General features: G+C 37.4%; 1 protein-coding gene across 5 annotated transcripts in view; it reads right to left on the bottom strand.

Moving 5' to 3' along the window:
* Positions 1 to 26877, bottom strand: part of LOC106066980 (GTPase-activating protein and VPS9 domain-containing protein 1-like) — a 46363-nt gene extending 19486 nt beyond the window's left edge. The window contains exons 1-10 of one of the 5 annotated variants that reach the window (XM_056040477.1): positions 26501 to 26535; positions 25626 to 25665; positions 17805 to 18031; positions 16996 to 17646; positions 16697 to 16867; positions 10920 to 11006; positions 10201 to 10344; positions 8885 to 9098; positions 2710 to 2864; positions 563 to 704 (exon numbers count right to left, since the gene is read on the bottom strand). In XM_056040477.1, the coding sequence (XP_055896452.1) occupies positions 563 to 704; positions 2710 to 2864; positions 8885 to 9098; positions 10201 to 10344; positions 10920 to 11006; positions 16697 to 16867; positions 16996 to 17646; positions 17805 to 18014 (1774 nt within the window). In that variant the 5' untranslated portion in view covers positions 18015 to 18031; positions 25626 to 25665; positions 26501 to 26535. Of the gene's footprint in view, positions 1 to 562; positions 705 to 2709; positions 2865 to 8884; positions 9099 to 10200; positions 10345 to 10919; positions 11007 to 16696; positions 16868 to 16995; positions 17647 to 17804; positions 18032 to 25625; positions 25666 to 26408; positions 26427 to 26500; positions 26536 to 26726 lie in introns of those variants that run through there. The other 4 variants (XM_056040478.1, XM_056040479.1, XM_056040476.1 and 1 more) reach the window with 4 other exon arrangements.
* Positions 26878 to 27850: the final 973 nt, after the last annotated feature.

Below are 27850 nucleotides of genomic sequence, written 5' to 3'. Positions count from 1 at the left end.
TTTCACTTTCTCTGCTTTCAAAGAAACCAGGGCAACAATTTCCTCCATAGCTCTAAAGTGTGTTGTTTTTATAGCTCATGTCATAATCCTTAGGCCTATATTTTGTACATAGTCTATTTTCTGTGAGTTGGTTTTGGCTGCTGTTCCCCAAGCTGTGGCACCGTATTTTAATATTTAAAAAATAGAATATGTCTAGTTTAAAAAAAAATTATACTTTAAATACCTTTAGAATATAAAAAAACTTCAAAAATACTCATTTTCCCAAGTGGGGGATTATACACTGGGGCTATAAAAGACTAAAGTATAAGCTGAAGATGGATGTTGAGTACAAAAAATATCCTCATTTTTGCAAGATACTGTGAGAGTTCCTAAACCTGACATAGGTGTATATATATAGTTCCTCCTTCGTGATTGAAGATGAGCACATTTCTCATAACCAATGAACTCTAAGATGACTGTGAAGGCGGCCACATATGTGGCATTTAAAAGATGTTACTATTTGAAAAGTAGCTATAAAATAAAGCTACAAAACATCAATCAGCAAGTTTTTGTTTTTGTTTACCAATTGATTCTTGATCATGAGATAATGAAAATCTTGTTCTTTTCTCTTGTATTTCCGGGTTTGCAGTTGGCTGTGAAGTATTGACAGGGGGTACTTGTGAAACACTTTGTTTACTAGCTTTGTCCACCATAGAGGAAAGCACCTAGTAGAGCACAAGAATGAAAAGTTTTTAAAATATACTGCTTAGAGTTGTCAGAAATGTAAAAAAAACAGTCAGGTGATATCTATCCCAGGTAATTAATAATCTACTTTTCCTATACTCTAATACAAGCAATTCTAGTATATAGTAAATACTCTCACTATTGAGGTTCTCTGTAAACACTGCACTACAGGACACTACACTGGACACAGAGGCGCCCCACAGAAATGCTTCAAAGACCAGCTTAGGTGTCAAATTTCCTTGGCTGACATAGAAGAGAGCACCTGGTTGCATGCCGCTTCAGAACGAGACAGTTGGAGGTCACTCACAAAGACCGCGGGATACACATTTGAGACCAAAAGAAAATCTGCTGCCGAGGACAAACGCAGACGGCGAAAAGAAAATCTAAATCGACCGCCTGCGAACAATGGTTGTGCTTGCCCTGGATGTGGCAAAATATGTAGGTCACAGCTGGGACTGCGCAGCCACTGGAAATACTGCATTCCTCACTAATCTTCGAACTCGAAGACTAGCCTTATTATTACTACAGGACACTACCAACTCAAAAACTTGAGAACTCTTTACAACTGGAAACATGTAACCCTAACTGTACCATACTGCTGTATCATCTCTGTACTTAATCAAACTCTACTGGCCTCTCTGCCTTGTCCTACACTGGGTTCAACTATTCAGGACCAACTTTACACTGGACACACAGTACTAGACTTGATCTTGAAGTTTGACATCATCTTGTACTTGAATCGGAACCAAACTGTCTTGACTGTCACAGCTTTGGTCATTATACAGGGTCCCTGAAAACCTTCTAGAAACCAACAGAAAATCACTATGCTTTAATGAATGATCAAATGACCATATCTGACATGACTGGCATGAGTAGTGTTCACAACAGATTTTTCTTGACGGGTTCCTGCATTGCCACAGTTGACCGCTCATCTGTTTTATGTGTGTCAAATATTTGCACATGCAGGATTACCCCATTGCACTTGCTGGGATGGAAAGCCTTAACGAACATGTTACCCACACAAGGGGCTGTTTTTATGGCGACATCTGCATGGCTGATAGGTTACTGAGAATGAATAAGGGGGAGACATTCAGAACAAATACAGTATAAAAGCAACTCCTCGAAATGGTAGTTGTTTCCCACTTGGTCATTTTCATCATTATAAAATGTTTCCAAAATGAGCTCAGGAAAATATCATCTCTCATGCTTCCTTAACAAATCATTCAACCAGACTGTCACTTGGTACTAAATTTAAAAGTGATATATTGAAAGTTAAAATTTTTTCTTTCTTCAAATTGGATACTACTATATTAAACAACTTTATTTTGTATACAAAAAGCAAAACAATTTTTTAAGATGGGCTGAAAAAGAAGAAGTTAATAACTCAGTATTAAAGACAAAAAGGTCATTAACCTGTAAGTGTGGGTTAAATAATCCCCCAAATTAGCACCATATATAACAAAACATTGAATATTTTTCATGTCAGACTTACAAAGTCTGAAGAAAAACTAGCTTGTATAGCAATCGCTGTCAATATGTATGTCACTAACTTTTAAGTGTGCAAATATTTTTAAATAATAAGTAATATTTTTCACATTTTTAATGCAACAATTCAATTTAATAATATATAAATCATTTCACCTGTTCTTTTTACATGTTTCTTTTTACAGTGATGAGAGTTGAATAATATATTATAGAACTGAATTTGCAGCCAATACTGTTATATTTTGTAGCCTATTATTAAAATTGCCTTTTAAAAACCATGCAGATATTTGATTAATGTTTAGGTCAGTTTAGTTGTTTGCACAGCGAAGCCAAGATGAAATAGAGCAAATATTGACTTGTATAAATGTGACATTTGAAAACAAATAACAATGTTAATAATTTATCCTTAAAATCAATCTTAAGTTTTTTCTTCAGACAGAAAAACAAGGAATAGTCTTAATTAAATAAAATATTATTTTATAATAATCAGCATTTCTTTACCTTTCTCTCAGGCAACATGCCTGGACATTCTCCAGGAGGATACATAGAAATAACGAGAACATCCCCAAGGGATTTCAATTTACTTTCATCAATATTATCAGCTAAAAGATCCTCAAGTTGTGGAGCTGTAGTAGTAGACCTTTTCTTTTTTTGTGCTAAACATTAAGACAGATAATAAGTCAAAACATGAGATATAATGTTTCCACCGTTTTGGTGCAGACGTTTTGACGTGATATGTTTTGGTCACATTATTTACGTTCATTGTATTATTTTTTAAAAAGAATATTAGTTATCTATATTTTGTATGAGAGTTTGTGTTAAGACGTATATTTCATGTACAGAACAAGAGATATTTTGTCCGTTATTTTTAGTATTTAAGATCACTAACATTACACAAGACCAGGAAGCCATCCACAGTACGCGTGCATGAAAAAGTCAGTTATTAAAACTTTTTTCATAGGGGAAGGAATTTAAATGCAGTAGTGCATATAGGACAGGCAATACAAAACCACCCCTTTCTGCCATAATATCATAGATCTGTTAGAATATAGAAAGGAAGATTTGGAATGTCCCATCCACGTAAAGCTTTTTCATTTGACTGCTCCAACTGCCATTTGATTCTCTACCAAATAGTAAAATTCTTTTTTTGTCCTTTTCTCACGAGTAATACAAAAGAAAATTTTCTTTCAGCTCGAGTGAAACTACATATTTCTGGTATTCTAATGCGCAACGTTCCAGTACCACCTCATCGTGGTCGCCTGGAGTGGCCAAGGGTACTGGTTGCTTGCCGCTGATGAATGAGCAGCCGGCTAGTGTAAAAGGAACTCAAAGGGGTTTTGTCCAGCCCCCCCCCCCTGTGGGGCCCCGGGGCAACGGTGAGTAAGAGACCTAACGGGATCTCCGAAAAGCGGATAGCGCTGGACACCAACTCGAGGGTTGGTCGGGTTCTCCTGGGACTCGGCTGATTCGCGGGTCTCTCTATTGGCAAAGACTGGACTGACTGGCGTGACCTTAGCGGGCTGCGTCGGTCGGACCGGTTGGCATCCACGAGCTAGGCTCTATCTAGCCAGTTCCCTGGCGCGCTAGTGGAGGAATCCGCCGCGACCAATGGCTACTCTGACACTGGGAATGTCGAGAAACGCGCGCCGCCCCACTCCTGCCTTGCAGAAAACTTATATGCCAAACTGTGGCGGTGATTGCTTGGGCAGGTCTCTGCCTTGCCCTTAGTGGCGACACAAGTATAGGCCATGCACGCTGCCAAGGGCCTTAACCATACAACCATGATTGACACAGACTCAGTAAAACGCGGGCACATGCAGACCTGAACAGGCTCCGTGCGCCAGGTAGTGGGCGTCAGGCCTGGACATGATAAGTCAGCTACTAGTCGCCCCGCGACCTCGATGAGGGGGAATTTGTCACGTCATGAAAAGTTAGCTAAAATTCCTCCACCTAAGTCCTCTTCTCAACGAACACTGCATTCGTACCTCCTTCGGAGGTCCGATTCGAACAAGGTTGATGGAAGTCTGCCACAACCTCCTGCAGACCTAGATACACCGCAGGCAAATATGACTGGAAGCGAAATAGTGACGGGAGCCTCCGGCCCCCAAACAACCCAAACTGACACTAGTGGGACCCAACCCACTCCAGGGACTAAGCCCATAAACACAAGGTCCCTCCTGATCTTACAAATTAACATCTGCGGGGTCATCCCAAAGGTGTTAGAGCTCTCAAAACTCCTCCACGAGAGGGCAATAGACGTGGCTTTATTACAAGAGACATTAACTGGCAAACGCAATGCCAGTATTACCGGTTATACTGCATTTAAATGCAAATGCACAGACTGCTGGGGGCTCATCACTTATGTACTAACAATCTGGTTGCTACACAAGTCCCCGGTCCACGAGTGCATGGGCGTACCGACGCCATCACCCTCGAAGTACATAAACTCGGGCGTAAACTCACGGTAACTAATCTGTACAACCCCCCCCCCCAAGCATGAAATTAGTCTCGAATATGACTGTACTAATATCAATACTCACAACGTCATCACAGGAGACTTTAATGCTAAGTCTCAGCAGTGGGGCTATGATTCAAACGACTCGTCGGGACACAAAATTCGCGTAGATGGAGTTACACCAAGGCGAACTGGCCAGCCTACGAGGCAGCAGTCAACACTGCCCTTATGAATATTGCAGTGGAGGATAGGGACGTTGACATCATATACGGCGAAATAACAGCAGCTATGTTGGGTGCGGCCAAGAGGTTTGTCCCGCGGACTTATCCTGGCGTAAGGCAGAAACGCGTGTGGTCTCAGGAATTGAATAAGCTGGTCCTGAGAAGTAAGCGAGCCCGGAGGCTTGCTGAACCGAAGGGTACCCCTGAAATCCGGCGGGAGTACAATCGGCTCTGTAGAGCCTCGAGTGAACTGGTCGGACCATTGGAACGCTGCCTGCGCCGGGATGGATCTTCAGGATACCTCGAAAGCCTGGCGTCTTCTGCGAAACCTAGAGGCCAAAGACACAGCGCGAACGGCTGCCCCTCTATTGTCACCCAGAAGGCCAGTCTCGACGGTTACCAAAATGGCCGGCTTGTTGAATCGACATTTTGCTAAAATCAGCAAGCCCGAAAAGAAGTCTGCCATTTCCAAAGCCCTCAACAAAGAACGTAAGAGGCTCGAGAGGGAGCCAGATGAGCCGGAAAGCCAAGCAACGTGCAACGCATCCTTCTGTCATGCTGAGCTGGACAGAGCGATAGCTAAGTGCAAAAACCGAAAAGCTACAGGGCCAGATAAGGTTACCCCTGAGATGGTAAAACACCTTGGGGGCATTGCGAGAGATAAACTCCTGGAGTTTATGAATCGAACCTGGGCAGAGTCCAGACTGCCCGGGGCCTGGAAGAGTGCTGTCATTGTGCCAGTCCTTAAGAAGGGAAAAGACGCGACTAACGTGGAGTCCTACAGACCCATTTCACTAACCTCAACCCTTGGCAAAGTTGCTGAGCGAATGGTTAAAGAGCGGCTAGTTTGGTGCTTTGAAAGTGCCGGTATCCTGGCGCCAGAACAGGCCGGCTTTAGGGCAGACTTGAGCCCGATCGACCAGGTCACAACATTCGCACAGGAGGTGGCCGACAGGTTCCAGAGGTCCGAGAGCACATACGCGGTGTTCATAGACCTAAAACAGGCTTACGACCGTGTGTGGAAGCAAGGCCTCTATCTTAAGTTAAGAGCTATGGGTGTGCGGGGCAAGATGTACAATTGGATACAATCCTTTCTGTCTGGGAGGAGCACACGTACAAAATACCAGCACTCCCTTAGCAAGCCAAAACAACAACTCAATGGCCTGCCTCAATAGCCTTTCTTAATGATTTGCCCAGCTCACTACGGTCCAAAAAACTGCTATATGCTGACGATATTGTCCTCTGGTCAACCGGGAAGAAAGCCGACCAAATCCAGGCGGCACTTCAAGCAGACCTCCATACCATCTCCTCGTATTGCGACAAATGGCAGATTCAGATAAACGTTGCCAAAACGACCTGGTCCCTGTTCAGCCTAGGAATCGACATCCTTAAGGCTCCATTCGAGCTTCAACTCGGTGGGCTGCGACTCCAGCGTGAAAATACACCAAAATATCTAGGGGTGACCCTGGATAGAAAACTGTCAATGCTCCAGCACGTCCAGGATGTTGAACGAAAAGCCTCGGAGAAGTTAGCGTTACTAAGAAAGCTGGCCAGCACAAAGTGGGGTGCCAAAGCTGACATGCTACGCACATTGTACTTAGGGGCAGTCAGATCACAAATTGAATACAGCTATACAGTTCAAGTATACGCTAGTAAAACTGCCCTCGAATCACTCGACCGGGTACAAGCACAGGCTCTACGGTTCATTTGTGGCACCTTTAGGACAAGCCCAACAAACGCTGCTGAAATCTTTACTAACGTGGCACCCTTACATCTTAGGAGGGAGAGGGCAGTACTTATGGCCTACGAGCGCTACAAAAGGGGCGACTCTAGGCTACCCACCTCAATCTTAGTGCGACAGTGGAGTGAGAGGAACCGCATCAAAATGCGATCGTTCCTCCATATTGCGACCAATTTGTCTAACTCAGCTGGACTCTCCACTGATAGAATCCCTATTAGGAGAATTAGTACGTGCCCTCCGTGGAGGAGATTGCCGGCCCCACAAATAAACCTGTCCCTGTTAGGGCAAGAGGGAGCCACCAAGAGGCGATTAACACCTGCCATTCTTCAAAATTTGGCATCCATAACCATAAAATCCTACCCATCAGATGCCATATTCTGTTATACCGATGGGTCGGTAATGAGGGACCCCGACAGATCGGGGTATGGGGCCCTTATTGACTACCCCGACCGGACTGAACCAGATAGGCTCTCTGGTCCATGCGGCTACGCTGCATGCTCCATGGATGCCGAACTCACAGGGATAACTAGGGCGTTCGAGGCCATTAGGGCCCGAATGCTCCAATGCGAGACTAGCGCCACTACGGTGGTGTTGGTCACTGACTCTCGCTCCAGTCTCCTAGTTATGGGTGGCGGCGGGTCGCCCGTAATAGAAGAGGCAATCGGCGCCGCAGATAACATCCGCCGAGCTATTGGAGCTGTCTTTTTATGCAGTGGGCGCCTTCACATTGCGGCGTGAGGGGCAATGAAACGGCAGACGCCCTCGCAAGGGAGGGTGCAATGGCAGCCACACACCTCGAAGCACCAAGCACGTACTTATAAGCAATGGCACAAATCCGAGCACTCATTTATGAGAAGTGGTTAAAGTCCTGGGAGGAATCCGACAGAGCACGTGGTGTCTGGCAGCGCATGCGTCACCCAGATCGCGACGATCCATGGTGGCGACTGAGGAGGTCAGAGCAGTCAATAGTTGCGCAGTGCAGGACGGAACATTGTCCTATTGGGGCATACTTTGCCCAGTTCCGCACTAACTTTGACTCCCGATGCCGTCACTGTGGAGAGAGCGTCGAAACAGTGTCGCATGTCTTGTACGAGTGTCCCCAGCTCCGCGAGCTAAGGGGGGACTTGCCTGTGCAGTCACTCGACTTGTATGGTAGCTATGAGGCACTACGCCAGACGGCTAAGTTTCTTGCCAGAGCACTACGGGAGGACTAGTCCTTCCTGCTCTGATTTTTCAATAGGAGTTCATCTCAGGTATTCTAATGATATAGTCAAAGTTGACTTATGAGCTGACTCATATCTAGAGTAGATGATGAATACTTTAATCTTGAGAGACCATTAATAATATATCAATAATAACATAGTTTACATGATTCCATCTTGGATTCCTCTCTCTCTCTCTAACCCTTTCAACACACATTCGCACCATTTCACATTCACGCTATGCTGAGCACGTAACATTGACCTATGTTCAGGCTGTGGAGGAGCTCCTTGCATTTCATTTTATATATTTATAACACATTCAAAACACATAAAATTGAAATCTTGAACTTATTATCTGTGTACCATTGAAAACATGAACAACTGTGGACAGGTCAACAGCTCTAGCACTAGGAAATATATTATTATCTGAATTAATAAACAATTTTTTCGATATTTTAAAATATTTTCACAAAACTTTCTATATCACACATTAAAAAAAAAAATACAATGATTGTCTAGAATTCATTTTCCCATGTCACTACTATCAATCTAAAGAAAAGCCTTTTTTAAGACCCCACTTTAAAAACATATTTCTCTGTAAAAAAAACATTGAAAGAAGGAAAATCTGCATGTTTAGCAAAGGGAAACTATTTAAGATAAAGTTTTCAAAACATATATGGTAGAAAAAAAAACTTTCAAAGAAACAACTTTTCCAGACACTATGACCAAACCAAATCAACGCAGGGAGCATTACTATGAAGTCAAAGAGTTACATTATTTAGAAAAATATTCACTGGGAAAAACGTATTTAAAGTTCAGGTTAAATTTAATAAAACTCCTAGCAAAATTTAAGGATTTAAGATGATAATTATTTTTTTAAGAGATATGAGAATTAGAAAAGCAATACAAGACCAGAATGTCAGACAATAATTTATGAGAATGCAAAAAAAAAAAAGGTTTAGAACATGAACATTGGTGTCTTGTTTTTCGACAAATACACACGTAAATTAAATAATAAATAAAAAAAATAAAAATTACATCCTCTTAATATGTATACCTTTAGTTTTAGAAAACATTTTTCTGTCAGTTGTTGGTGTTCCAGGAGAATCTGTTAGACTAGGTGTGATGACACCTGAACCACCAGGCAGTGACAAATTATCTGCTGCTGATGGAGGCATGTCAGCAGGCAATGATGATAATAATTGTTCCAAAAGTTTTTTACAAGGCATCTTTTCATCCAAGTGACATAGGGTACTTCTTAAAATACCAATCTAAATAGAGCATTATTATAATATTTTCAAAAGCAAAAGATGAACATGGATCTTGCAATATAATATATTTATCTTGACTACTACTACAATCAATATAATCATTTATTTAGTCAAATATTTTTTTGCACTGCATCACTTTGATTTTATCAATGGTACTGCTTCAATATTGCTTCAGACAGTCAGGTAGAAAGATTAAATCTCAACTTAAATAATAGTAAAAGGTAATAATTCTATATGTTTTGGAGTGTGTGTGTAATGTGTAAGAAAAGAATATACAGCATAAACTGTGTCTTCAATAACATGTTTCTGAACAGCAAAAAACACTCTATCTGGTGATCTGTACTAGAAGTCAAAAGATTATCTGCCTAATTTCTAATTCTATCAGAATTTCCTAATGTCAAAATTCGATGTTTTTGTATGCACTAAAAAGTAGCAAGAAAGAAAGGAAGACAAGGAAGAATAAGAAATGTTCAGAGGTAAGCAGACAAAAAAGATACTATCAAGTGATCCTATCTATATGGTCAAGTAAAGAGTAAAGGCAAAGCACCTTGAATGATGCAAAGGTTTTCTTCCAATGGCTACGAATGAGAGATTGTTCCATTAAAACATCTATCTTAAGAATTCTATCAGTTTGAATCTAAAAACATCTGTTGTGGAGATTTCAATCCTTGACCCCCCCCCCCCCCCAAGTTTCTGTAACTTTGATTAGAACAAAGACTAGGTAATCAGGAGAGCTTTTCATATTCCTACACTGCACCACCACTACCAAGGAAGGGCTTATAATCAGAATGGTATACTGGAAGAACCCCATGAAAGGAATGGGGGTTATTATCTAAATTGTAGCTCACAGTGCTGTTTCCCTATCAATTTCTTCTTCATGAACATTCTCATAAAATGCCCTGATGAGACTGGGAGATAATGAGATAAGTAATATAAGTTCAAACTTACTGATAGTCAGTATCGATTCAAAACTATTTACTTTAATGTATGATATGATTGTAGAACTTCACAGCTACCCCACTAACATGGAAGATAAGTATCTCTCTCTCTCTATATATATATATATATTATTATATATATATATATCAAAATGATTATTTACCAAAAACCTGATGTCTCCTGATTGAAGCAAGACAGCAGATCGTGTAAGGAATGCACCTTGAACATGTCTAGCTGAAGATAAATGATCTGTTAAATCTTCCCATGGTCCTTCTAAGAACATGTCTAATACAGAAGACATGCATCCCTGTTAATAAATAAAGCATTTATTAATGCACTAAAAAAAATTAATGCACAGAAAAAAAATGCACTAATTAATAAAACATGAACAATTTTAAAGAATTATTAAGGCACCTAAAATTAAAACATGCACTAAAAAAAGCATGCTACTTAAAAGATCTTCCTACTAAAAAGCAACTAATCAGCAATCAATTTCCTGATATAAAGTATGATGAAGTTAATTTATATTACAGGACAATACTTGAAATAAAAAAAAAGTTTACCTAATAGTAATAATATATCAGCCACACCATTCGAAACAAAAGTAAGTAAATTCTGATTGACCTTCATTTTAAAATGAATTCTTATAATTCTTGATGAGAGCAGTCATAGCCTATTGTATTTAACATTCAAGGATGAACATAAGATTTCATCTTCAATAATTAGCTTGATTATGAAAATGAGATTTAAAAGACATTGATGTTTAATTAAACATCACATAATTTAGATGACAGACAGAAATAAAATTGAAATGGAACTTCAATTGTACCATTGACATATTTTCTACTTCCAACTAAAGAGATTTAGTAGATTAATACTTACCTTGTCATATCTACCATAAAGATCCCTCAATTTTGGATCAATTTCCTCCCACTGAGAAATAGCTAAAACCTGAATAATTTGAGCCATCTACCACAATGAAATAAAGAAAAGATAAAATATTTTAAGAAAATGTCAATAATTTATAAGAACAAAACTTAAAAAAAAACAGCTTCAATTTCAGCTGCTATTTGATTATAATTTAGTTCAAGAAATATTTTTTATCCATTAGTTTGGTCTTTAATTTTGTTTTGTATTAATTGTTAAATCACATTATAACGTGAGTGTGGGTTTCATTATTGCCCAAGTCAAAAGAAAACAAGGCTAGAAAAACCTGATGTAATTTTAAGTGGAAACGAAAATGATTTATTTAATTTCTAGTACCTGCAACAACAAAAAAAGGAGAGAAAACTGATGACTGTCATCCTGTGCACATCTCATGTATAGCTTGCGGGAGTGGTGGAAGCATATTAATATCATTGTCCCATGTAGAAATCTTATCTTTCCTACTTTTTAAATTAATGATTACATCCAAATAAGCCTCCCACAGGATGGCAGGGGATTGTGGTGGGAAAGATTTGAACCCGGGACTTTCGAGACCACATATCACGAGACAATACCACAAGACCAAGCAGCCATCCATAGTTTACACTATGCTTGTGAATAATGATATATTCTTTGTTGCATGTATATACGTTTTTGTGTTTCACATATGTTGGCTTGTGCATGTTTGTTTTTTTCTATACAAACTCAATAGCTTTAAACTAAGCAAGAAAATCCTTGAGACATTTTACGGCGCGACTATACAAAATCTGCTAACATACAGAATAACTTGTTGGCAAGGCAACACCTCATCTAAACTGTTGCGACGTCTAGAAAACATCATTAAAAAAGCATCAAAAATTACACTCACAACATTACCACATTTAAAAGAACTTTTTGAACAAAAGTGCCTAAGAAAAATAAAAAAAATCTTGGAAGACAACGGCCACCCACAACATCAGAGCTACGCCAGGTCGTCGCGAAGTGGGCGACTGCTGTCAATCAAAACAAGAATGGAGCGGCACAAAAACTCGTTCGTACCTCACTCGGTCAGACTCTATCACCGCCACTCATTGATCAGGGAACATGAAATGCACCAAGATACCTGTGTGTAGTCGCTGAATGAACTCTTTATGTTGTCTGTTGTATTTATGTGTATTTTTCTGTTGTGTTGTCTTTATATGAGAAAAGAGTCCTTGTAATCACAACAAATTTCCGTAAGGATCAATAAAGCAGTCTTAGTCTTAGTATTAAGTGAAAAATTTTTATTTTAAAAAATATTTGTTTAAGTAATTATGCTAATTTACAAACAGAAACCAATTGAAAGTATAATAGAGTAAAAAATTGATGCAATTTTTTGTTTACACAAAAAAATATACTTTCATTAAATTATGGTATATCCAGCTATATATTTCAACTATGCTCAGTGAGGTCTTGTCTTCAGTTGTTCACCTTTATCTGAGCAAAGAGAAAATCTGTCACCCTAATCACCCTTGCCTAAAATAATTTTATCCATTAAAATCAATCGTTTAAAACTTTTAAAAGTTTCTAAGCTTTTACTGACATTTCACTATTTTCAATAACTAGTAAAATTGACTTTTGGAAATAGAAATCATTGGATGTAATCTAATGCACTTGGCAGAACTCACATATAATTTTGGGGGAAGAGGTAAGCATGTGTTATGAAAATTATATACTGTATCGTTCTTATGTTTACATGTGCTTGTAACTCATCCACAAGAATGTGTTCATGAAATGTTAGAGAGGTGTGTGTAAAAGCCATTCTAAGAGGACATGGTTTTCAACTACCGTATTATTATGTTCATAACAATTTAATACACTGAATCAAAACTGTGAAGCTGTGAGAATTTTAAAATGGATAGGATATTTTGGCCAGAGAAGTTCGATGTTGAACCCACATCACTACAAGCAGCAGAAAAGTGGCAGCACTGGTATGAAACTTTTTAAAACTTTGTATCTGTAGTATAATCTTGATACTAGGAAACTACTGATAAACTACATCTCACCTGCTGTATACCAAATGGTACTTAATAAAGAGACATTCGATGAAGCAATCCAGACTCTAAACAACATCTACATACAACTAAAGAATGAGGTGTTTGCTAATCACATGTTGGCTATTTGCAAACAAGATCATGGTCAAACCATAGACGCCTACATGAAGAAATTAAGAATTCTATCCAAAGATTGCAATTTCAAAGTGGTGACTGCTGAACAACATAGAGAAGAGGCTATTAGAGATTCCTTTATTAGTGGCCAACAGCATTAGAAAACGCCTACTTGAAAAGATTGTTTTGAGTTTAATGGATGCCTTTAAGGAGACTCGTTTACTAGAACATGCTTGCTTATCAGCACTCATTACTATATTGTTATAAACCTGGTGGTGGCACAGATGGGGGTAGTGTGTGTGAGTCAGCCAATGCCAATCGCCCCAGGCCAGCGCTAGATGAGCGGTCGAGCGTGACGAGTTACGACGGTCAGCCGAGAAGAGTTTCAACATGACGGTTCGGGAAGGATCGGCGTCGTGAACACAGCTCAGGAGCGTCACAAGAATTGTAGTCATCTGACCACCCAGAATGGTCGAGCGACGTTCTCTTCGGTTCTAGAAGGCCAGCAGGGACCCTATATAAAGAGCGAAGGTATCAGAGACGAGTCAGTCACAACTTCCCAATCTACAGTTCGTTACAACGGCTCAGTACAAGTCCGAGACGAGACAGAGAGAGACCAGTGCAAGAGTTGATACAGCGGAGAGATATTTGTACAGTCTTGTGTTACGTGCTGCCAATTGTACAGTGTTGGCTGTTATTTATTGACATTAAACTATTACGTTATTTTGAAGCCCAGAGTTGTCAAGTTCTTTAAGTTGGTGGTGTCGTTTGGTGCCATTTGCAGCGAGCCTGGATAGGGAGATTCGTAACAATATGAACCATCACAGCCGGCAACTCATTGCGCGGCAACTACAATTCTTTGGCCAAACCCTCACCAAATTTAACAATTCCTCAGAATACAAGCAATTCACTCACTTAGACTTAGGTCCTCATGTGACGCTATGTCACAACCTCACTAGGTGTTCGACTCCCAGTTCGGCATAGGATTTCCTTGTTTGAGACCCGATCTGTGTAACTGACTCCCAAAATCCGCCTCAGCCATTTTTGTTGAGCCACATTTAGTCTTTCTCAATTTTGACAGATGACTTCCATGTCTCACATGCATATGTTGCAGTTGGGATGACAATTGTGTTGAGAAGGTGTATTTTTGTCTCGAGTCCAATGGCTTGGCTAGTCCAAATAGGCTGTAGCCTTTGGAAAATGCTCCCTGCCTTTCCTATTCGGCATGCTACATCATGGTAGGCATCCCCATCATTTGTTATGATGCTGCCAAGGTACATAAACTTGTCCAGCTCTTCAAGCTTTGACTCGCCAAGTCTGACAGGGGAACCCTTTGCCTTATATCCCACTTGCATAATTTTAGTCTTATCCAAGTTTATGCGGAGGCCAATTTAGGGTGCCTCTCTATCTAGGCTCTCCGTCATTTCTTGAATGCATTTATTTGTAGCCCCAAGTAGCACAACATCACTCACACATGAAGTAAATGCTTTGGCTAGCAAGTGCTACTTTTGGGGCAGGGTTAAGCATCATCGTTCTCAATGCCCTACAAGGGAAGCGACATGCGATCAGTGCTTCAAAAAAAGGTCATTTTCAAAGAGTATGCAAATCGAAATTTTCAACAGTTTTGGCTATCACTACTGTACAGCCTTTGAGTTTAAACAAATCTACGATTCCCATTTTCATCAACAATGTGCAATTGAGAGCCCTAGTTGACAGTGGGAGCTGTGAAAGCTATATTTCGACACACATAGCTAAGAAGCACAAATTGTTGATATGTTCCTCAGTCAACAGAATCTTTATGGCTTCCACCCTTCTATCTGTAATCACACAAGGAAATATCTAAGCAAACATGCGACTCAAAAATGAACTGTACCAGAGTTCAACTCTCTCTACTAGACAATTTGTGCTCCAACATGATTCTCAGACTTGATTTTATAAGTTTGCACCAAAGTCTGTTTATTCCTTTAGATGGTCAGAAACAATCTTTGTGCCTGAGTACTCTCCAGCCAGCGAGGGCCTAATCTGTCACCCAAACTGTACCCAAGTGACTACAAAGTCTCGCAGATACTCAATTCCAGATAGAAAGTTTATAGAGAAGGGAATTCAACAACTGATAAAGGATGAGATTATTGAACCATCTAAGCCTCCCTGGCGAGCACAATTCCTAGTCAACATGGTTTCAGGCAGGAATCTGACTTATTATATATTTATAAAATAATCAAAACCTTTATCAAAAAAAAACAATTAGGTGGGTGGGGGTTGAATTCATACTATAAAAAAAAAAAAGTTCCCCTTTCAGACCTTGTGGTCTATAGGGCAGAAGATGTAAAGGTCATCTGTTTCTGTGGCCTATGGTTAACGAGGGTGTCATGTAACCAGCACAATGACCAACCGCTTTTACTTTTCCCCAACTAATGTCAGGTACCCATTTAGAGCTGGGTGGACTCAGAGGCGCCCAAAGATCCTGAAATGAAAATCCCAGTCTTCCCGGGATTTGACCTGGGACCTTCGGTTCAGAAGTCAAGCCCTTTACCGCTCAGCCACCGCGCCTCCGAATTCATACTATACATACAATAATATAGTTTAGTGAAATAAACCTTATTATAAAAGCTGCGTGTTTCTTAAATTATAGTCAGAATATCTCATGCCAAAACGTACCATGCACCAAAACGGCTGCGCCAAAACATCACATATGGCTTCCATTCTTCATTACAAATATTTGTAAGAAAGTCACAGTCATTGTCCTTCAAGGAACATAACAATTTCTTCCTTGAGATTCCAAATTCTTCTCAATACCCTACCCATGCTCAGTCAGTGGCTACTACTGTGGTACCGAACATCAGAATGCTTTGTTTCCAAATCTTCAAGTAGGCTACTTCTCAGAACTGCCTGTGGTTAAGACCCGTAGCTCTGATAAATTTGATCACTAAGATAATTGGGTCAATTGTGTTTGATATTCCATACAGCTTTGCATAAACTGTCCCATGTAGAGTATATGGTTGGGATATTGTTCTATAATTTTAATAACAAACTAATGTTTTTCTCAGTCAATGAACGGGCATCATTGATTGATACACTCACTATCTCTTTATAACATTGAATAAATTCTGGGCTGAGTTTGTGTCTTTGACTGAATGTTTACACATATTGCCAACTTGAATAATCTTCGTTTACTTAAAACTTTTTAGAATCTATAGTAAATGTTTCTTTAACCTCTTCATCATAAGAATCAGAAGTTTGAATAATTTATATTTAATAATATTTGTAGGTTACATCGGCCGCATAAAGCGCTCCAGCGGCCGCATGTGACCTACTGGTCATAATTTGCCTAACTCTGGTCTAATGTGTATCTACCACATGACTTCTATTCAGGGCTTTGAAAGGAAAATTTAAGCCTATCAATCCATCACTCCAATGAGATTTAATAATGATGATACCATCCCCAAGCCTCAACATTAAATTCTTTATAACAAGTGCACTACAATAAAAAAAAATATTGATACATTAATACTTAAAGAGACTATATTTAGAAGAAAAATAAAAATACTAATTACATTCTTAAGGAACACATCCACTACTTTTATCTTTTTTTTTAGGACACAAACAAACCTGCATTAAGTTATGTCTGGCTATATGACTTATAGGGACATCTGATGTAATACCATGAGGTTCTGGGTCACAGATGGCAGGACAAATAAACAAGGCAAAAACCAGGTCAGCACAACTGGCTCTGACTTCCTGCATACTAACTTGCCCTCTTTCTGTTAAAATCCGATAAACCTATTAATAAAAAAGATTTATTTAGAAATAAAATAAAATTTAAAAAAAACAAAACAAGAAAAATTATTATTTAAATGCATACATAAAACAAATATTACTATTATTAATCATTATGACAAATAACTTACCTGTGACACTAACCATCCCAGACAAGGTGGAAAACAATGAATGTTGGACTTGATACTGTTAATGAATCTTAAAGACAAAAACACCAATTTGTCTACAATATAAGTTCGATATTGAGCTTGCTTCTGCATATGCTCTTCTGTACCAACCTCCCCAAATCTCCTTAACTTTTCAGAGGGAGGAAATCTCACAAATGCTTTATCAGGATCAATGTCAAAAAACCATTCATCTTCCATAAGTAGTCTCATAATGGGGTCATAAAGGGCAGCTGTGAGAAAAAGCCTAGCAGAAAATAAATTTTCTGTAAGGTACTTATATATAAGCGAAAATGGTGTATTTTGGCGGCGTATCAATCTGCGGGGATTATCACTGTTAGCAATCTGATTTACTAGAAGGGTTTTCAAAAGTTGTAAAACAACAGTTTCATCTTCCTGAAGGATGCAATTTCCATAAATTGATGTCATCATCAAACTAATAATTCTGGCTATATTTTGACCACTCTGTCTATCTGCTTCACATATTAAAGATGCCAACATTGATGGATTTTCATATAGAAACTTGAACAATTCTCCATATTTTGTATCATGATAGCTAAATATTTTATAAGAGTCAACAAAGTTTGTAGCTTCTAGCTGATTATTTGTTCCATAAATCTGAATAAAGAAAAGAAAAATATTTCAGATTGAAAAAAATGGATTTTAATTGACCAATAAAATATAATATTCTAAATTGTTTAAGAAGTCTTCAAATATCTCATTGAATATATGTAACAGAAAAAAAAAAACACTATATTTTGTAAGTTATTCATTACCTCCCCACTTTCACTCGCATTTGTGCCTTGATCAAAATATTGCTGTAGATTAATTTTCTGTTGTCTTGCAATCCATGCATTATGAAATAACTTTTCGGACAAGAGTGTTACACTGTGATATAAACGTTGCAACTGCTCACGCTCAGTAGAAACAAACAAATGTTCCTGCTGCAAATGTTGACTTAGTTCCATTAATTCAGATAAACTCATTTTTAGTCAGCTTGAATCTGGAAAACAAAAAGTATTTCATTGTATGATAGCAGAATTAGGGTTTAAATCTCAACAGCTCAGCAAAAACCAAAAAGAACAAAAATCAAATGATGCAAATGGGGCTGGATTGGGCAGAAAATGGGAAGAACAGCAGACAACATTGCAAGACAGGCTCTAGACTGGAACCCACAGAGAAAGAGAAAGACTGGGAGACCAAAGCAAACATGGAGGAGATCAGTAGACTAAGAAGTAAAGATGGCAGGATGGACATGAATCCAACTGAGGGGAGTTGCCCAGAGAAGAGTCTGTTGCTCCACTGGGAGGGATTAAATTAAGTCAAGTATCAAGAAGAACAAAAACCATTTAACTTTAACTTATTTTCCATTGGAATAATTAAAGGGACTATCATCTTGATGGTCCTGAGTTTGAACACTGCATACCATCTCTTACAGCCATCAGGAGGAAGGACAAAATAACTGCCACACTTCAACACACAAGTCGGCTAGTCATCCCCTCCTGTCATTAGGAGGTTTGGGCTTAGGACATAAGCCACACTTCAATGCACAAGTCAATTAGTCAAGTGGGCTAAAAGTATAGAATGCTTAAAAGTGATTATGACCAGGCTTAAGTCACATATAGTTGACCAGATTCTTCCAGATGACCTTGAAGAGATATTTTTGGTAAACATGGAAGGCTGAAAAATTATGTAATAATCAGGAAAAGTCTTTAAAGAAAAATTAAAAGCAAATCAAAGCTAGCTATCAAGATCACTGTTCAGATGTCATTATTCTTTGATCAGAGGTCTGTCTTTATCTACACTGTGCTTAGTTTAACAATAATATTATATGTCATTCAAGTTATACTATTTATACAAGTCATTTAGATTGTATGTGACTTTATTCATGGTTGGATTACTTGTTTTATTGAATTGAGTTTGAAGGTATTAAACTTAAAAAAAAAAAAATTCTACATTGTGTATCTTCAGTGGTATATACTCTGTGTGATAAGACACCTTCACATCTTGTAACTGTAGTTACAATCAGTACTCAGGGCCAGCTTAGAGACACCTCCAAATTTGAATATGTCACATAATTTTAACACAATTTGTGAAAATAATCTTTATTTCTGAGGAGCATCCAAAATTTACATGTCAATTAAAGGGAAAAGTTTATTGCAAAATTTATAGAGAAAACATTTTTAAAATTAAAAACTAATACTGATTTACTGAAATAAATGAAAACATGGAGGCAGAAAAAAAAATGTTGTAAATTTGGTGAATTAATAAAGAAAGCAGCTCTCAATGTTAATGAACAAATACAACCTACAAGGACGAAATAAGTTCCTTCAATTAATCTCATCTATACAGTGTCAAACAAGAATTTCTTCTTGAATAATCCAATTCATCTTAATCATCTTCCCTATTTATTTTCATACTATCAAAAACAGATTGCTCTTTCTCTGATGTCTCCAGCTTCTACACTGGACAGGGTTTGTTATCTCCTTCAAAACAATCTTTTTTCATCTTGCTTTGCATGGCATGCCTCCCTCTTGTGTGCTGTTTGTAATGCGGCTGCTACTTACAAACATTGAGCCGAGCATAAATACATTCATAAAATCTCATTAACCTCATTAAAGTCATTAATTCCTTAAGGTTTTATTTTAAACAAAAGCTATAATCTCAATAAACACTTCTTCAACAAAATGAGTTGTTTTTGTTTTTTTTACATAAAATTGTATCATTATATATGTAGCTTTTCAATTTGGGGTCTGTGGGCAATTTCGACTATATAAAGGGGTCCCTGGGTAAAAAAAAAGTTTGAGAATCTCAGTGTTAAACACCTATTTTAAAAGACCATTGTTGCTTCCTTTTGATGAAAATGAAATGTTATTTCCATTCTTAGTACAAAGAAAAGATACAAATAAGTGCTTTATTAAATTTTGTTACTCATCAGCCTCTGCCACATTTGGCATCAACTCCAGATACTCAAAATGAAGAAGATACACAAATCTTCTTTCCTACAGTTACAAGTGGTCAAAGTAGTTAGATGGTTTTAAAAAAAAAAAAAGGTAGAAAAATCTGATTATTTGCAGGATACAATTACATAAGATGCAGGTTCAAGTGACGGACCATTGTTCAAGTGATACAAACCAGAGCCAGCATTTCAACTTCGATTGCAAAGATTCAGGCTTATGGCCATTTTCCATTAACATTAACATAAAAGAACATGATTATTTAGTCAATAAAAGGATGTTTCATAGTTCTGGAACAAGTATTCACAAGATGAGAGTTCTAAGAAGCAGCATTTCTCTGTGGGATTTTGTTTGAGAAAGTTTAGAAATAGTGAATGCTCAGAGTGTTGTTGGTTGGTTTATTTGAACCATTAAAATGCTGCATTTTGCTTTAGCTACTGTTTTCAGACCTAAAAGTAAAGCTCACAATTGAAGCAAATAGTGGAAAATCATGTCCAGTGTTGTAACTAATCATGAATCCTATTCATGGTATCAGCAATTGAATTTAGCTGGAAAATCGGTTGAAGGAAGGAAAGAATAGACAAGGAAACACACAAACTTATACAAAAACAAATGACCATAAGAATATTGTTTTACAAAAAAAAACATTAAAATTGTGTAGTTTCTTACAAAATGGGATTTAATACTTGGTCGCACTGTGGATCGATTGTTTCAACTAAGCAATGAAATTATTTTAGGGATTGGTCCAATTGTAATGAAAGTACAATTTAATGGATTCATGTCTCAAAAATCGTTTGTGATGGATACAAAAAAAAACAAACAAGAAATTCATTATCATTACTAGTCAAAAAATTCAAAATGAGATAATTAATATTATCTGTGATGCCAACATAAAAACAAAAATGTTCAAAATTTATATTGGAATGCACGTTGGATGGTGGTCTTACTTAGACTTAGGTCCTCCCGCGCCGTTTGGCACATTGGGCGGCAAGCTGTCTCCATAAAGATCTTTCACTGGCAATGCCTGAAGCCTCCTCCCACCTGGTGTTCACTGTTTTGAGGTCCTCCATGAAGGTGTGTCGCCAAGTAATACGAGGACGCCCTGTTTGCGCTTTCCTCGTTTTGGCTTCCCTGTTATCGCAACTCTTGGTGTGCATAATTCATTTTGACGTAGAACATGTCCCGCAAACCTCATGCGACGCTCAGTCACAACCTCACTAAGTGTTCGACTTCCAGTTCGGCATAGGATCATTTGTTATGATGCTGCCAAGGTACGTGAACTTGTCCAGCTCTTCAAGCATTGACTCGCCAAGTCTGATGGGACACCCTTTGCCTTACATCCCAATCGCATAATTTTAGTCTTATCCAAGTTTATGCGGAGGCCAATTTTGGGTGCCTCTCTGTCTAGGCTCTCTGTCTAGGCTCTCTGTCATTTCTTGAATGCATTTATTTGTAGCCCCGAGTAGTGCAACATCATCAGCAAAGTCCAAGTCCGTCAATCGGAGTTGTTCATGCCATGGAATACCAAAGACAGTCTGGTTCATTGCTCTCCTCATTATGTAGTCGATGGCTAGGAGGAAAAGGAAAGGAGATAAGATGCACCTCTGTCTCACACCTGTCTCGATTGTAAAAAACTCTGTTGTTCCCTCTTCTGTTTTAATGCAGCAACTAGACTGACTGTAAAGGTGTCATGGGATCTGGAAGAATTTTTCTGGATGGTGGTCACTTGGAGAAAATGACTAGTTTTGCAATTACGAACATTGTTAATACACTAGAAATGAATCAATATTTTGTGGGATTTTGTTGATGATAGCACTGGTTTATCTTTAGCAAAAGCATGCTTAAAAAAGCATAAAGATATGAATTTAATGTTATTTGTCTTTTGTCAAGCACTTCAAGACAGCAATGGCAGATCTTGAAAACTCTGTAAAAAAAATCTGACAGTAAATCCTACTTCTGATACACTGTGACAATGCAGGATCAATAGTGTGAAAGCTGTTCCTTTTCAAACAGCAGCAGTGTACGATGCAATGTGGAAATGGCTGAAAATGTCAACATTACTTTTGCCATCAGGTATGATTTAATGGCTCAAATAAATATCCTCAGATATTGCATTGCATTGGAATGTATAAAAAGTGCAACTGAGTTAGTGAAAAAAAAAAAGATTTGAATCCTCTCAAATTGCAGCCAGAGAATTGGCTAAAGAATGGACCTCATTCACCAATCATAAACAACATTTAGCCACGTGATAATATTGATAAAACAACAAAAAAAACTGTCACGTGATAGCCTGTAAGTATTACAAAACTTGTATAGAAGAGATAGAGAATCACATGGCTAAATGTTGTTTGTTTACGATTGGTGAATGAGGTCCATTAGAAATTAATCCAGCTTGAGATGATGAAAAAAGCAAAACAGTTCAATTATGAAGGCATAGATGAATCACTGTAAATGATGTTAAATGGTGTAATGTTGAAGAATGCATGACAAATATAGACACTACAAACTGACTTAAGTCCGCTTCAGCAGACAAATATATAGTTTATTTTACAACATAATAATACTGCACTCCTTGTTAGTGCTACAAGTCAAGAAATAATAAACAATCCTATCCGCATAACAGCGGTATCAAATATATTCAATACGTTAAACTCTTCAGAGTATATTACAAATCACGTCCGCATCTCAGCGGGTAACACTGTACAGAATAATGCAGAATAACTAATAAAATTACATGTCTCAAAAGACCACTGGCAACAACTGCCCACAAGTTACTATCTAACTGAAATTACTACTCGACTTTTCTAAGTCGCTACTGTCCATTCCGGACCAAAATACTACTTGACTGCCCGGTCTAAAGGATACCACTTGACTTAACTGACTGACTTGACTGAACTCAAAGTCAACTTTATTCATTCTACTTCCTGTTTTCTACATCAGGAATTCCATGTGTCTTTTAACCTCTTAACATGACGTGAACATTGAATCATGCAATGTCAACTGAGACTGTGACAATCACTAAGCACTGATATAAAAGAAAAATATTATTGAGTGTAACTTTAATGTTTTAAATCAAATGCAACGTCACTTTGGTCTTTTGGATTTCTGCGAGATAAAAAATAAAAATTGCAAAATTTGACCAAATCGAATTGATCGGAATATTGCACTCACTGATGTACCTGGTTAAGATATTGATCCAATGGATTTATAATGCATATTTGCAACATTGTTCCTATACTATTTCATCTTCTATTGATACTTAACATTTTATTTATAATCACTGTTTGAATACTGCTGTTCTATATGTGGGCTATAGACCTTTGTATAGCACTGACTATTCCAATCAATTTTGCATCAGGTGAAAGAATTAAAACAAAAAACAAAAAAAAAACACCATGATACAAGAATGCCTGAACAATGTGACAATGAACGAGATATTATAAAATCTCTGGATTATTCAATATTTATTTGAGACTTTGCTGCCATCAAAGCATAAAAAGATGATTTTTGTGGAAGGTTTAAGGCATCTGTATGTATATATTGTGGAAGCTTGTGGAATGCTGGTTGAATTTGTCGTGGGCGAGTGAAGTTTTCTTTTTGTGTTTAATAGTTGTGTTTTAATATATAAGAAAGAGTTTGTATTTGGCGCGTTTTGTTGACAAGAATATTTGTGTTTACATCACCCTTAGTTCATGTATTTCCTTTGCAGTGGAGAGAGCCTTTTTAGTTGGTTACGTTACAGTTCTCAATTTCCCCGTTTTAACCGGCGTTAGGCTTGGGCCTATGGGGAAGAGTATCGTCTTCTTACCCTTGGAGCTGTGTCTTTATCTAGTATTGTTTGTTTTGTATGAAGCTGACAAGCTGTAGGGCACTGAGATGGAGTGTGCGTGTGGAAGGTGTATTATTTGTACAATTAATAATGCAATGTTAAACCACCATGATTCATTGATTGGTATACATTGAAATATCTTGTTAATTTGCAATTAGGTTATCTATATATATAATTCTCTTCATGGCTCAACAGTTTGGACACCAAGATGTAAAAAAAAGATCACTCTTTTATTTCTAAAAGTTACCCCACGTAATTTTAACGTCAAAAAAAGAGGAGGAGGGACAACAAGTAGTATTCACCCCGTCACTAAATAGCAGGGCCGGACTATTGTGACCAAGAAGTCATGGAAAGATCACTCTTTTATTTCTGCAAATCGGACTAGAGTTACCCCACATAAAAAAAGGACCCCGGAGGGGGGGGGGGGGGGAGAACAATTAATCTACTCTGTATTCACACGTCACTAAATAGCTGGATCGGGGTGGGGGTTCTATGTGAAACAGATTTCGCGAGGCCCAGTTTGGGTAGGGATACGGATATTAGGCTCTAAGTAAAAATTAAGAGTACGTATTAGAAAATAAATTTGTCTTTGCATTTTATTCATTCTTTACTACGTACAGAATTACTTTACGAGCCTTGCATGTTGCAAAGTCATACAGTATATCATAAAAATTCTATTTCCTACATAGATCACGCTCAATAGGAAGAATTACCAAATTTTCAATCTATCTACGAGAATTGTTGACCTTAACTAATTCTTCACCAAATTTCACAATTACGGATATTGGATAATGCCATTTTTTTTTTATCACGCTTAGGATTGGCGTTTTCCATATTGAATGACACCCCAAAATGACAATTTTTGTTTATATATTTCAGAAGATTTGTACGAGTTTTCAAAAGATTTTAATAATTTCAGATTTCCAGGACTTTTTCATATAGTTTGAAATTTTAGGAGATTTCCAGGAGCTCCTAGTAAATCAGGATGCCGCTGGAAATCTCATATAAGTTATTAATGGTTTAATATAATAATTTACACCTAGAATTAGCGCGGGTCCTATGAAAGTTCGGGCCCACTGTGGTCGCTTAGGTAGCAGTGGCCAAAGGCTGGCCCTGCTAAATAGCAGCGTATGCTACGCCATGGGTCGACTAGTTATTAAATATTGTTCGAGTTGAACAATTGTTATTTATTCACTAACTGTTCAGTTGAATGACATTTATTGCGATGTTCAGTTATGAAGTAGTTTTATATGCTATTACTCTTTGGTTTTTGGTTTATACTGTTGAGGTGGGGAACCCGGGAAATCAATGCAGTTATGTCCACCCCTAGATAAACAAACTGTAAACCCACCTAATGCTTCAGATATTGTGCTATATTAATATCAGTTATTTGTTGATCAAGATATAGATACATGAAGGTTTTTTGATGTATTTATGTAATTTTATTTTTTCGGTTCAGCACTAAATTCCAAACATGACTGACCCCCCAGTACTGGACCATTAGTAGCTTTAAAACATTAGTCACTGGGTGCAAAAAAGGACAAGTGCCCTTAGATTAGCATCATTGTGAGATTTTTTTAAAAAAGAGAGAAGACTAGACAGTTCAACAAATAAGAAAATTTTAAACAAACCTAATAATAATAAATTGCAGCATAAAAAAATACAGTGAAAACGTATTGCCTTTTATGGATGTGTAAGATTAGATCTAGACTAGATCTCTATAATAGATATAGAACTAGAAATGCTGAAATACTGTGAAATTTCAATAGATTATCTCACAAGATCTAGATCTAGAATAAAGTGATACTCACATGTCAAGAAGCAAGATCTAGAGTCGTTACAAATCTAGATCTAGTTTGAAAATTCCAAATTAATTATTATAGCAAGCTGAGATTCTATTAGATATGAGAGGGAGTCTTTAGACTAAATCTAAAAAACTAATAACACACCTATGAGTTATGAGTCACGAGATTCACTAGATCTATTAGATACTATCTAGATTCTAGACCTATATAAAACATAGAAGTCAAATCTATAATCTAGATTATTACTATGAGATTAGAATTGATTAGATTATTAAGAATGAATAGAGACTAGGACTAGATAGAGTTAGAGTGTCACTAGACACTAGAGTAACTCTACTCTAGATCTAGCCTAATCTAGGTGTCTATATACGTAATACGATACATACATAATTATACTTATTATAGTAGATCTAGAAATAATCTAGAAATCTAGATGTCTATATAAAGTTAAAGTATATATAATATAGTAGTATACTATATAGTATAGTATATAAGTATTATAGAATATAGAATTATAGATCTAGTTAAATCTAGATCTAGAATCTAGTAGATTAGTAGATGGCAAATTATAATTAGATCTAGATCTATATAAATATTATATTATTATAAATATTTAAACAATTAATTTTATTTAAAGTAATAAAAAAATCAAGCTTTGCTCAATTACTCAATTGCTGTTGCTAGACTTAGACTAGATTGACTAGTGACTAGATTATAATATAATTAAATATATAACAAATAAATAATAGTTAAATTAGATTATTAGTTAGATTTAAAATATAACTAGACCCTCTAGTCCTAGATCTATCTTAGTATGTATAGATTATAATAGATCTAGTAGATTATATTAATTTATATGAATGCTACTAGATGTATAGTACTATTATACTATTCAGAAAAGGGGGAGGGGCTGTGCTGTTCATGAGACAAAAGAGAATTGAGGACTAAGGCTAAGGCTAAATAGATCTAAGACCTAAACAGAATATCTAGGCAAGTCTAATTTTAAAAAATAATTGTGTTCCCTTATACAGAAACCAGATAGAAAATGACGTATTTTCATAATGCAAAATGTATCACTATGTTTAAATGTATACATATTTAGCTTACAAGAATAATTCAATCATTAATTACAAAATTCTGTATGTGATTAGGAGTTTTCCTTTAAACATGCACAGGTCAAATTATCAACCACCATTTACCAATACAAACAAGTTCAGCGCATGCGTGTAAGGGAGATAAAAACATCCGGTTTATTGAGCATGATTTTTTAAATGATCCCCATGGAAGTTTATAATAGATCTAGAATCTAGACCTGTAGACTGTAGATCTAGATCTAGCAGTAGGCCTACACACCGGCTACGCCCGTTGATTTGCTCACAGTAGTCACAGGCCTTACATTGTTTACTATGGCCAGAACAGCCTGTATTTTTTATATTTTAATAAACGTGCCCGCGATCAAGCTAACATTTTTTTTAGCCCGTGAATTAGTGTATCATATCTGTTACAATTAAATTTCACGCCCGCTCTTTCTTTCCTTCTCTCTCTCTCTCTCTCTCTCCCTCCCTGTCTCTCTCGCTCCCTGGAACCAGTGGCGGCACTAGGGTCGGTGTCACCCGGTACGGTTTCTTTATGTTGAACAATAAAACTGTAAGCAAATTAATTGATTGATTACACCCGAAAATGGTTTTCGATTCTATTTTAAAATGTCATTTTCTTTTACATTTTATCAAAAGTGATTACATACATTTAAAATGTACAATTACTGATTTGAGAAACGTTGAGTGGAACATTTTTTAATAGAGATTATTTAAGAGTTCCTTACCGAAAAGGTTTTAAATTATACCAGTGTTTCTCAGCTGCTTTTGAAAAGGCAAATCAAGCACCATACAGGTTTACGTCCTGGGAAACAACAAAGGATGTTGATCAGTTTTGTAGATTAAAATAAAAAGTTTGATAACGTCCATCAGAATCACTCTGGAAAATAGCAAGAGAATAAGGCATTTAGCAACAATTTGTCCGGATTCAGCGACATGTCTAAAGCAAATCAAAGCTGCTGTGTCACAACAGACGGTGGAATTCTACAACAGCGGATATAATATAGGGTTTATCTTATCCCCATTTCTCTTTCTTGCAGCCATCAACGATGTCTTAGAAATAGGCCTACATTAAACAGGATGCTTTCGGGTAGCCATGGCGTAAACCAAACCGATTGTTCAACTTGTAGACATTGG

The sequence above is a fragment of the Biomphalaria glabrata genome, chromosome 9 (genome assembly GCF_947242115.1).
Source record: "Biomphalaria glabrata chromosome 9, xgBioGlab47.1, whole genome shotgun sequence".
Classification (NCBI taxonomy): Eukaryota; Metazoa; Mollusca; class Gastropoda; family Planorbidae; genus Biomphalaria; species Biomphalaria glabrata.
Note: the sequence above shows the minus strand (reverse complement) of the source record. Positions and strands in the feature narration are given on the sequence as shown.